General features: G+C 35.7%; 1 protein-coding gene across 1 annotated transcript; it reads left to right on the forward strand.

Moving 5' to 3' along the window:
* The first annotated feature begins 881 nt into the window (after positions 1-881).
* On the forward strand, positions 882-2458 carry LOC145049740 (putative mitochondrial protein AtMg00310). Its single transcript, XM_078998107.1, has 3 exons — positions 882-1310; positions 1359-1508; positions 2390-2458. Exons 1-3 carry the CDS (start codon positions 882-884, stop codon positions 2456-2458), a joined length of 648 nt encoding a protein of 215 aa, XP_078854233.1.
* Positions 2459-13048: the final 10590 nt, after the last annotated feature.

Below are 13048 nucleotides of genomic sequence, written 5' to 3' on the forward strand. Positions count from 1 at the left end.
GTGAATCAAATCAGAAGCTGTTTGGGTGATATTGTTAGTAAGAATCAGTCTGCTTTCATTCCTGGAAGATCTATTTTGGATAATATTCTTCTTGCTTAGGAGCTGATGGTGGGATATAATAACAAGAGGGGAGTTCCTAAATGCACCTTAAAATTTGATATTCAAAAGGCATATGATACGGTGGATTGGGAGTTTCTTAATAGAAGTCTTCAAGGGTTTGGATTTTATCCGATAATGATTCAGTGGATTATGGCTTGTGTTTCTTCCCCGTGGTTTATGCTTAATTTTAATGGTGAAGATCACGGGTATTTTGAAGGAAAGAGGGGGCTTAGGCGGGGAGATCCTCTTTCTCCTTACTTATTTACTATAGTTATGGAAGTGTTTAATATGATTCTTGGTAAGCATATTGAAGAAAGCCAGAACTTTAAATATCATAATAAGTGTCTCAAAATTTCTCACTTATGCTTTGCTGATGATTTGCTTGTCTTTTCTTATGGTAATGGGAATTCGGCTAGAGTTATAAGGAATGCTCTTGATGAATTTAAAACAGTTTCAGGGCTGAAGGTGAGTATGGAAAAAAGCCAGATTTCTTTTAGTTGTGTTAAGCCGAATATGAGAAGGATTATCTTGGGTATTCTTCCTTTTGATGTTGGGAAATTTCCTTTTAAGTATTTGGGTGTTCCTATGTGTGTTACTAAGCTTTTTGATAGAGATTGAAAAAAGTTGATTGAAAAGATTAGAATGAGAATTTCCAATTGGAAAAGTAAATTTTATCATTTGCTGGTAGGCTGTAGCTCATTAATTATGTTTTGACATCTATCCATGTGTATTGGGCTTCGATTTTTAAAATTCCTATTGCTACTATCAAAGAGATTGAAAAGATGTGTAGAAGCTTCTTGTGGGCAAATTGTGAAATAGTTAAAGGGAAAGCTAAAATCAAATGGGATGATATTTGTAAACCTAAAGCTTATGGAGGATTGGGGGTTAAGAATTTAAGGAAATGGAATGATGCTTTGTTAGCTAAACATGTGTGGAATGTTTTTAATAACAAAAATTCTTTATGGGTTCAATGGGTGAAATCTAATTATATTGGAAGCAGGAATTTTTGGGATATATTGCAGAACAAGAGCATGAGCTGGACTTGGAAGAGATTTTTGGAGATTAGGAAAATTGTTAGACCTCATATTGTTGCTTGTGTGGGAAATGGGAGGAATACTTTATGGCATGATTGGTGGCATCCTTTAGGTATTCTATGTTCTATAATTTCGAGAAGAGATTGGATTAGCAGTAGATTTAATGACTCATCTTTGGTTATTGATGTTCTTGCTTATGATACATATTGTTGGCTGGTTTATTAGGTTGATAAATTTCCTGCTCTGAAAGATGCTCCTATGTTTTGTATTGAGCCAAATTTGAGGGATGTTGCTGGTTGGAGAGATAAGGATGGTATTTGCAAACAATTTTCTTGCAAACAGGTGTGGGGTGATATTAATAATTTTGGAAGTAAGGTTCCTTGGCATGATATTGTTTGGTATGGTAATGGCATTCCTAGAGATTCATTTATTTTATGGATGACCATTTTGAATAGATTGAAAACTCAGGATCGTGTGATAGTTTGGGAAATCTCATGTAACCTCCTTTGTCCTTTTTGTAATGTTATACCTGATTCACATAATCATCTCTTCTTTAAATGTGAGTTCTCTCAAGTTATTTGGAGGTATTTTTGTGATAAGATGAGTATTAACCTTGTAATGGAAGACTGGAATGACCTGATCCTAAAGTTTTGCACATTGTTTTATAAGAACTCTGCTGTGAATTTGATTAATAAATGTGTTCTTGCGAGTTGTGTTGCCCATATTTGGAAGGAAAGGAACTCTAGGATTTTTAATAAAAGGAGAATAGCAGCTGAGGGAGTGATTGCTTGTATTGAGAATGAAATCCGATTAAAGCTGTTGGGATTAAGGAATAAGGCTAAACTGGTTAATGGTAAAGTCTATAAGGTTTGGTGTATTTCTGGAATGGATAATAACTAAGAGATGGAGATCAGATTCTGGATTGTAAAGTTGTTGATTGGTGCGTTTTTTCTTTGGGGATGGCAGCGAAGGAATTCTAATGAGGGTATTCTTATTGATGGAATTTGGTGGGGGCAATTTTGGAATAATTGTTTATACAAAGGAATTGACGGAATTTGTCAATGGTTGGGGAGTTTTCTCTCTAATCATTTGACTTGTACCTATGGGATTTTCTGTTTGGATATGATCTTTTATGAGATTATTCAAATAGAGAATCCTAGACATGTGATTGATGCCATGTCTAGTATGAAACTTATTCTGAAATTCTGGAGTTTTGGTATTAGTTTGTGGTTCGTTGGTTTTTGTATTTTATGCAGGAAGTTACTGCATTGGATGAAGATGGACCTCAGTTACAAGAAGGAGGAGAGATTCCTGCTGAAGACTAAGTGGAGGATCAAGGAATGGAAATGGGATAGAAGAATTGGGATTGATTATTTCTTGGGGTTACTTTGGTTTTGCAATGTTGAGTTGTTTAGTAGTATTATATATTTTGGTTATATTCTGTGTATTGTCGTTTGAGGATTGTGGGTTTAGAAGGTTTTTTCTTAAAGTTAAGCATTGGACTGAGGGTTTTTTAAGGGCCTTACCCCTTGCTGTGATTCTAATGATTTTTGGGGTTTTTGGTGGTGCAAGGGGGTGAAGTTACCTTTTTTTTCCCTCTTTTAATAAGTCCTTGGGCTTACTTTAAGGATACTAGGGTTTTTTGGGTGGCTATTTCTAGTTTTTAGGAAATGGCTTGGTAGTTGGTTATGGATAGGTTGGTTAATTTGTTTTTTGTTGGAATTTTTTGTTTTTGGTTGATGTTGTATTCTTTTATTCTTTTTAATAAAGTTTGCTGAGCTTTGGCTCTTTCAAAAAAAAGTATTGACTCATGAATGAACTGACTCATTGATCTAGCAATAGTATAAATATGATCCTGTGCTACCCCGATGGTAGCTTACTAATGATGTAACTAGTACGCATGAATATGGAAGCACTTTTATGTCTATATATGTACACCCTAGTGATTCCATTAGACGAGATCGAGATCGATGAAAACCTTAACTTCGTGGAGGAACCGATCGAAATCATGGATCGAGAAGTCAAACGTACGAAACTAATTCACATCCCGTTAGTGAAGGTTCGCTGGAATGCCAAGCGGGGACCGAAGTTCACTTGGGAGCGAGAAGACTCGATGAAACAGAAGTATCCACAACTCTTTCCAGATCCATGATTTGTATTTGTCTTGTATCTTGTCTTGAATTTCGAGACGAAATTCCCTCTAACGGGGGAATAATGTAACAACCTGAAACTTCATATCACTTCTTGTAACGCAACTTGTAATCCAATTTGATCAATCAGACGTCTTTCCAAATTCGTTTCCGATTTCGCCATTTTATTAAGTCATTAACTTATATTGATCTAAAATGACTTAATGGGTGTCTTAATGCCATTAGAAATCATTTTAACACCCCATTATAACTATCGGAATAATTCTAGAATCGACCATATCGGGTCACGACAATTTGGTCGGGTATGACCAAAAGCCCCACTTAACACCGGTATCGGGTAGATTTCCATTGTGTCCAATTCCCGAGCACTATATAAGTGATTCAAAGCTTTCATTTGAAGCTTTTGGCCATTTCTTACATAAACATTTCCAACCTCTCTCCTCAAACTAGAATTAAAGGTCCAAATCTCAAGTTTAAGGCTTCAAATCTTTGAGGTAACTTCCCTAGCATGTTATACAACCTCTTTAGCCTTCAAATTTGAGTATAATCTATGAATTAGGACCATCATTATGTGTTTACGGCCCTAGAACTATCCTAGGCCGTAAACTCATATAAATGAGGGTTTTTGAGCCATTTAACCCTTCCAAATCATTAATTGGGACTTGAAACATCTAAAACATGAATTATATGGGACAAAAGAGAGTTTATGGCCAAGGCTCCTTCTTGGGCCGTAAACTCCTCTAAAATGGGGATTTAGAGCCTTTAAACATGTCCAAATGCCTTGTAACTTAACCAATAGCCTTGTGGTAAATCCTAGAATCATCTAAAAATGGTTTGGAGATCTTAAACACATCAAATGTCATACATATTGGAGTTTACGGCCTAGGCACATAGCCTTTGGTCGTAAACTCATAAAATGATGCCAAAAATGCTCCTAATTCACCCTTAAGGCTTGGAAAAATTCCTAGAATTACATATGAGTGTTTTAAACATCAAAATCTAATTTTTCTTAACCATATTAGAGTTTAAGGCTAGAGAGTATGTATCTGGGCCGTAAACTCATATAAAGGTGTTAAATGAAGCCTAAAATTTATACCAAGCCTTAGAAAATTAGTTAGAATCACATGTGATTGCTCCTTGTGCCTTAAACAAATTTTTCTTGACCATGAGTGAGTTTACGGCCGTAAACTCTAAGTTTACAGCCTTAAACTCCCTTTTAAATGATATAAATCCTTTCAAACCATTCCAAGGCAATTTAGAAATCCATTCCAACAATCCCCATGTCCAAACAAGCCATTAAACACCCAAATTCACACCAACATGAGTTTACGGCCGTAAACTCATGTATGGGTGTGTTTTGTGGTTGTAAACTCATTTAAATGTTTACTCTTGGGGAGTAAACTCAAGTCCCAAGTCCCTAGTGCCAATACATGTCCGTAGATGTCACCCGGGTCACTCCAAACGCTCGTTTTGAGGTGTTTAATCTCGTCGGAGTGTAATGTTCTATTTAATTAGTGAATGTATCCCTAATTAAATATATATGGACATTATTTCATTTTACATAGGGACATCGCGAGTAATCAAGCCCCGAACCCACGCTTAGTATCCGAAATAGTTGCGATTCTTAGTCTGGTGAGTTCATACCCCTACCTTTTTCACTGTTTTTCACTGTTTTCAAGGGGGGGGGGGGAACACAAGCAAAGTACAAGGGTTTTCTTGTACTCAAAACTTATTTTCATGTGTGTGTTTCACATTTCATATGCTTTTAATACTGATATACACGACTGATAACCAGTAGAACATGTAGATCACATAAACATTTATTTGTGAAATGGGATTTTATAAACTGGTATGTTTTATATATTTCACAAATGGTTTTCCACATTTTATCAGTTAAAAGCATGACATTAGAATACATGAATAATATAAATTGTACGTTGTCTTGTCCTCGGTAACATTCCACATAGATACGCGAATGGAGGATTATCAAATTATTACTAGTAAATTTGTTATTCCTGTATGATTGGAGACACGTCCTCGGCAAACACTCCACAGATATATGTGAGTGGAGGACTACACCTGTAACCAGACTCTCTGGGATTTAGAGAGCGTGACTTGAGTGTATAGATCTATACGGGGCTGACTACCCCACACCTGGCTGCTAGCTACTGCCGAACCGAAATGGTTCAAGGGTGACGAAAGTCATAAGGTTGTGGACTACTTATTGCCACGGGTTCAGTCTTTAGTATGGTTATGGAACTCGCAATTAGGATAACATAGATTTACTTATAGTAATAATGAACCGCTTATTACATTTTACAGATGACCAGGTTTCGGTTTACATCTTTTACATCTTTTACAATGATAACCAACATTCAGGAAGGTATGGGACCTTCCTGGGAAACCTTGTACATAACCAGTTCTAACAGAATACATCTTTCACATCAAAAATCAACATACAGGAAAGCATGGGGCATTCCGGGGTAACATATACACAACCAGAAACGTGTAACAAACTGAATACCATTACATCTTTTACAATAACTAACATTCAGGAAAGTATGGGACTTTCCTGGGAATACAATGGTACGTAAACAGAATAGTTTAACGAATTGGATAACCAAACTATACTTTACTTTTGTGAAACAACAACCAACTTTTAAGAAAATGTGGGATTTTCTTGGTGTGTGTTACATTTTCAGAAATAGAAAGGAAACATGTACATTTTCACAAAACAAAACTACTTATGAACTCACCAGCGTTATGCTGATTTTTAAACCGCTTGTGTTCTCAGGTCAACGATAGTACAGGTACCCGAAGACTTACTTGATCCAGGAGGGTGTGCGTGCAAAGCTCGTTCGTTTTGTTCATATCTATACTATGTATCACAACTGTATAAACTGTGTCTTTTGAAACAAATTGTAAAACTTTTAATATGTAATGTAATGTTTGTTTCACTTTACTTACTATGTACATTGGATTTGATACTCAACGTGGAGTCAACCCCGAAAATATTTCTGCCTTCGGTTTTCAGGGTGTGACAATTGTTTTATTCTTGGTTTCCACATTGGAAGTCTATGCAATTAAGAAAAGAAGTGATAAGCATAGTTTAATTCTTGAGTTCCACACTATATGTAGTCTTCGCAATTTAGAAAATCTTTGAAGCATTCATGAGTTTAATGAATAGAGTCTGTCTTTCTTACTTAGATCAGTTCGTCATTCTCCTTGTAACGACTTACTTATCTACCCTCGTAGTAAGAAGGAACCTGCGGAAACATTACCCTCAGAGATACTTTTCGCAAAGTTCTCTGAACACGAGTTTTGGAATTGAAGAGTCAAAATTTCCTAAGACACACTATTAGTGATGTGGAAATTCTTGAGTACTCTGTCAATTTATCAAAACCATTGAGAATTTGTCGACACCAGAGACGCCGACAGGAATTCGCCAAATTCTAGGTCTTACAGACCTACGGTCATAGATCATCAAGAACTCCTCGCAAATTACATAAACCCGTACGACTTTGACCCAGCAAGGGGTGGCCCTTGACGGGGAAGATAAGCAAGAGAAAGAACCTTTGGAATTCCAAGTGAGAGACCAAATTCTTTAGGAAATCTCACTCTGGGAATGTCTTAATACATTGCAAAAAGCGTGGAAAGCTAAATCCAAGATAGATAGGACCTCCGAGATTCTTACCAGAATCGGTCCTGAACCTCGCAAACTAGACCTACTCCGCTAAGTCAGTAAAGTATATTTACTCTTTGCGTCTCGATCTTGAAACCATGCCTTTTCGTTAGGACCCTCATAAGCATACTCGATGAGATCAAGATTAACAAGATCCTCGCCTTCGTATAGGAACCGTAGTGATCCTCGCCCGAGTGGTCAAGCGGACGAAGCAACGCCATCGCCATTTAGTGAAGGTTCGTTGGGAACCAACCGAGGACCCGAATTCACTTATGAACACGAGAAACAATCGATTAGGAAGTTTCCCACCTCTTGACTCGATCATTCATACCTACTTCCTTACCTAAATTCTAATTCCGGGACTAAATTCCCTTTAACAGGGGGATGATGTGACAACTCGAAATTTTCATTCGGTCAAACCCTAAAAGTCAATCACTTCGATTTATAGGTCAATTACATTATTACTTATTTTAGAAAATTTAAAGTTCGTTTGATTATTTTAATATTATTCTTTAAACGAACGGGTGAAAGAAAGTGTCGTCTCGGGTTTTGAAATTTAAAAACTGCAAACACCTCGTGTCTTAGAAGTTCACGACGAAACTTTTATGTTTGGGTCGAAAAATCTTCCAAAAAATGCAAACACCTTAAGCATGAGTTTACTCCCCAAAAACTAGTCATTTGTGTTTACTCCCCATTTACCAAAAGAGTAAACTCCAAAAATCCTCTCAAGTATCATCCTAGAAATTATTCAAGATCTTCAATCTAGTAAGTGTTTCTAGCACTTTAAAGTTAGTATATCACTTAATCTAGTGATTGTACATCCTTTAATCCATCCATTTTTGTGTTTTGACTAGTTTTCCAAAAACACCAAGAACACACACTAGTGTTCTTGGACTTTAAGTTCATTTCAAGCTTCCACAATGTAAGTACTTCTATCCTAGAGTCATTTAAAGCTTGATATACATGTTTATATCAAATAAAAGTCCCAAGAACACCAAGTTAAAGGTATTCACGGTTTTGGGAGGTCCTAAAACCGTAAACACCAAGAATAGGGCCAAAGTGGTGTGTTAGGGTGCCTAGATGCTTCACAATGCCTTAGGGACTTGTCTAGATTCATCCTTGATGAGTTTATCACACAAAAGCACCAATATCATACATTTTTATGTTTTTACGGTTTAGGGATCTCCCAAAACCGTAAACACCCCAAATATGTGTAAAAGTCCCATAAATGTCCCACGGTTGTTCCTTATGTCTAAATCTAACCCAGACTATTGCCATGTTTGAGCTAAGGACTTGAAAACCGCCAAATACCAAACTTAGGAGTTTAAGGTAGTAAACTCATGGAGAAATGGTCCTTAGACCGTAAACTCCATTTAGGAGTGTTTTGATGCCACACAACACTTCCTAATGCTAAATCATGAAGTAGGAATGCTTGGAATAGCTTAGAAGACTTCAAAACAACAAATGGTCAAAAGGTTAGGAGTTTACGACCGTAAACTCAAGAGTTTACAACCGTAAACTCAAGGGGTGTTGGTCCTTAGGTAGTAAACTCATTTTAAGAGTATTCCTTGAACCCCAATCATACTAGCCTTTCCCTACAACACTTAGACGCACTCCTTAACACTTATAACACTTATACAAAGTGTTTGTCATGTCCTAGAGTGTCTTGACTTGTTTATTAGTTGTTTAAAGACTAATTGTTTATATACATATGTCCTCATATGTAATTAGGATCTTTGTGCGTGTCTAAGTCTTCACTCGACACCAAACACTTATCCGACACTTCCTTCCGATCCACTCGCAACAGGTGAGTTCATACCCCTTAATCAATGTTTTAAATGTTTTTAAATGATTTATGGGGGGATACTAGTAGAATCATGCTACTTATTATGTCAATCACATGTGATTAATAAGCAGCGTTCAAATGATTTACTATTTATTAGCCGTTTTACCAAACAGTTTCCTTCAAATGGTTTTCATAAACACTTTATATGTTTAAAACTCCTTATTAAACTGTACATTTTACTCTGTATGTTTCATTTCAAACTCATTTACAATTGTGTTTCAAACAAATGTTTCTTTATACTTAAACTGTTTTATCAAACCCATGCTTTCAAACCGTTTTATAGATTGACATCAAGTCGATCTTTTCTTAGATAATAATTATGTTGAAAGGTTTTACAAAACTTATTTTATGCTTTTATATTATCAATTGCATGCCTATATATGTATAGTTATATAAGAAATGTTTAAAAGACTTAGGAAGGCTATCCACCCTATTTCCTTTTTCGCTTGAGATGTGGTCTGGTGGGATATCGGGTACCCATCCGAAGGTCGTTTCAATATTAGTTATATATCCTTTGTACATATATAAAGGTTCTTCCAGTTCATTCAATACCCTTGGGTAGCAAGGGTATACATCCATGTTAATACGTACCAGTTACATTACTAGTAAGCTACCATATGGGTAGTTTAGGAAGATACTAGAACTATTACTAGAACGCGATATCATACAATGAGTTAGTTCATTCATGAGTCAATGCTTGCTAGATAGATAGAGAACACACATTATAGCTAATGCACACAGTACATTACTATACTATTACATAGATACATCTACATGAGTACATTTACATGATTACAGTTACATGATTACATTTACATGATTACCTTTACATGATTACACTTACATGAGTACTTATACATAGATACATCTACATGAGTACATCTACATAGGTACACCTACGTGAGTACATCTACATAGATACATCTACATGAGTACAGTACACTTACATAAGTACGTCTACATAGATAACATATGATGAATTAATAGTACATTTTATATGTATAGATTCTGTTATATAATCCTCATTCTTATCTTCACTTTGTGATACAATCACATAATCGGCGAGATAGATTGGATTTAATATCCTAGTACCAAAGGATACTTGTGGGATTAACCATCCCTATAATCTCTGTTAGCTACAGAGGTAAAAGCACATCTACGGATGTCAACGGTTGATACCATTACAGGTATACTTTAAGGGACTGACTATTCCTATACCCAGCTGTTAGCAACAGAGGTAAATGTACATCTACGGATGTCTTCAGTTGGCACTGTTAATTATCCTAGTACAAAAGGATAACACTTAGGTTATTTATATTATTACCTCCATCTTGTGACTCATTCACATAACTGATGAGGTGAATTATTTGAGTATTCTAGTACCAAAGGATACAAATTCTTATAATAATAATAATAGTAGCATAGTTAAGTCTTGGTAGAAGACTACATTAGAACAGTTAAGTCTCGGTAGAAGACTACATTAGAACAGTTAGGTCTTGGTAAAAGACTACCTTTTATACTAGTAGAAATCATAGGGATTCTAGGGTTTTTCAAACGTTTACAGTTGTTTCACAAACATTTTCATATTTACACGAACTTCCTTTCAAAACATTTTCAAGTCTTTCATTACATGTTTTTCAAATACTTACATACAAATTAAGACATTAAAATACTTATGATCTCACCAGCTTTAAAGCTGATACTCTCTTTCAAAATAACTTGTATCCTCAGGTCAACAGCAGACAGGTACCGATGCAAGGTTTAGAGAAGATGGAGCTCGTTCAAGACTCATCTTTTATTTTGTTTATACTTTAGTGTCTAGTATAATTTGACAGAACACTTGTATTAAAATTATATTATTAATGCAATGGATGATGTTGTTGCTTGTTTACTACTTTTTATTTTTGTGATACTGTGCACGACGTCCTCCGCCCCAGAACATTTCCGCCGTTCTTGGTTTTGGAATGTGACAAGAACTTCCTGAACACTACACCAGTTGCTACCCTCATTTCAATCTAGTTTCCTTCCACCTACATATGTCGAATTTAGGGGTGTTTGGCTTAGCTTTTTAGAGGCCAAAAGATCTTTTTGGAAAAGTTACAAAAAGTCAGGTTTTCCTGACTTTTCCAAGAAGTTGATTTTCCTTCTTTGTAAAATCCAAAAGTAGCTTTTTGAAGTCTTTTACCAAACATCTTTTGCCTAAGTTTTTTTCTAAAAGGACTTTTGGCCATTCAAAAGCTAAGCCTAACACCCCCTTAACAAACCCAATCACCTATCTGAACATGTTGATCAAGCTCCATTGGTTTATAGTCAAAATAAAAAGAGAAAGAAAAAGAAACCTATAAAGCTGTCGGCCATGGCGCCCTCCTCCTCCTTCTATGTCTTTCACCGTCGTCTAGCACCACCTAAACACCCCAGTTAATGATTTCCAATCGGCAGCAACCTAATCACCAAACATCACTCCACCATTGACGGTTGTTGCTGTTGTTCCGTTGACTTCTGCGGTCGGCGACGAGAATGGAGCACGAGGACTCGCCGGAGACTAATCGTTGCTACGATTCATCATCGGAGAAACCCACACCCTTCCTCCTTCGTTCTTCCTGTTGATCAAACAACTCAAAAAAACAAAACCCCCACCAAATGTTGTTCCAGTTCCGATCCACACCTCCATCTTCCCTTTGTGTTACCTGCCAAAATCAGAAGAGAAAAGGCGACGAGTAACAGTCGGAGCCGCCTCTCACCACCATTGTTGTCGACCATAGCCTCTCCCATCGACCTTGCTGCCGTTTTCTTGGCTCACTGCCGGCGGAGATTAAAGCAATCCAAATGAGGCTCTATGGAGTTCGATTCCTCCTCCCAACCTACCAGCCATTGCCGGAGATTGGACCCTTCTCGTGGTTCCGTTTGTTCGTCGCTCCCTTTGTTCCTATACTCGATTTGACGAACCAATGAAGATGAGGAGGCGTTAAATCCCTTGTACCCCAAACCTTGTATCAGATTGACAGAAACAGTCCCTTTAATTAAAACTTTAAATCAGGAAATCATCCCCTGACATAAATCTTTTCAAAGCAGGTCCCAAATGATTTAAACATTTTAAAAACAACCCTTTTGGATATAATTCATTACAAATTAGTCCCTTGTGTAAAATAAATTGCAAAACAGCCTTTTCCTTCAAATATAAAATATTTGAAAACGAGCCCCTTTAGTTTAAAACATTACCAAATAAACCCTGAACCGTTTAAAAGTCCGAGAACGAACCATTCACGAAGAGCTTCACCAAAAGAACCGGGATCGGGATCACGCTTCGAATGTGAGTTTCTACGGCCCCTCTTTTACTATTTTAATATTTTGGGGGAGAATATATATGTGTCTATTAAAGTTTGATGATTTTCAAGTTTTATATACAAAATAGCATCATACTTTATTATTGGTCAAAAGTTTATGATATAGCAATCTAAAAATGTGATAAATCACCAATAAATCTATTAAGTTAAAATAGATTGTTAAAAGATGATATATTTATACTATACGTAAGATATAAATATAGATATTGAGAAAATTCTTAAGATTATAAGTAGATTGCTATAATAACACATGTTGATATTATAAGTCACACGAATGATGATTGTGTATGTATAAGTTAAAGTATTTCATGGCAGCACGAAAAGGTATCAAAATGACCAAAACTTATTATTCATGTATATAGCGAAAGTACATTGTCATAATTGATGGAATGATTAAATTTATGAAATTATATGATTATTAGTTAAAATTATAAGATTTAACTTTTAATACATATATAAGGTTATGTATAAATGAAGTGAGAATTTATTAATATATTTTTGTATTAATTATAACAACATAACTTCGTTATACTAAGTTATTTATTCTTATCACAATAAATAACATGATCGACTTCACAACTTAAGAGTCACTATTTATGAAATAAATACTTGTCAAGTATTGTATTTAAAGACTTTATCTTTATCCCAAATTAAATGTATTAAAATTATTCTCGCATAATTCATATAAAATATGGGGAATATAGAACTACGGTCGATCCAAACTTGGATAAATTCAAAAATTAGCTATTATGCTAATACAACATTGAAACCGTATCTAATATGATAAATTCTTGAAGTTATGAGAATTTCAGTTATCGTTTTCCTAAACGGTGAATAATGTTACATATCCAATGAATTTAGAATGGAATATATAGGTTCATTATACCTATTGT

Source organism: Lactuca serriola, chromosome 5 (assembly GCF_051521515.1).
Source record: "Lactuca serriola cultivar US96UC23 chromosome 5, Lser_US96UC23_V15, whole genome shotgun sequence".
NCBI classification, from domain to species: Eukaryota; Viridiplantae; Streptophyta; class Magnoliopsida; order Asterales; family Asteraceae; genus Lactuca; species Lactuca serriola.

Coding starts and splice junctions, on each gene's coding strand:
- LOC145049740 (XM_078998107.1), top strand. CDS start 882: ATGTGTAGAAGCTTCTTGTGGGCAAATTGTGAAATAGTTAAAGGGAAA. Junction 1,311..1,358: donor GATTTAATGACTCATCTTTG/GTTATTGATGTT, acceptor CTGGTTTATTAG/GTTGATAAATTTCCTGCTCT. Junction 1,509..2,389: donor TTAATAATTTTGGAAGTAAG/GTTCCTTGGCAT, acceptor TATTTTATGCAG/GAAGTTACTGCATTGGATGA.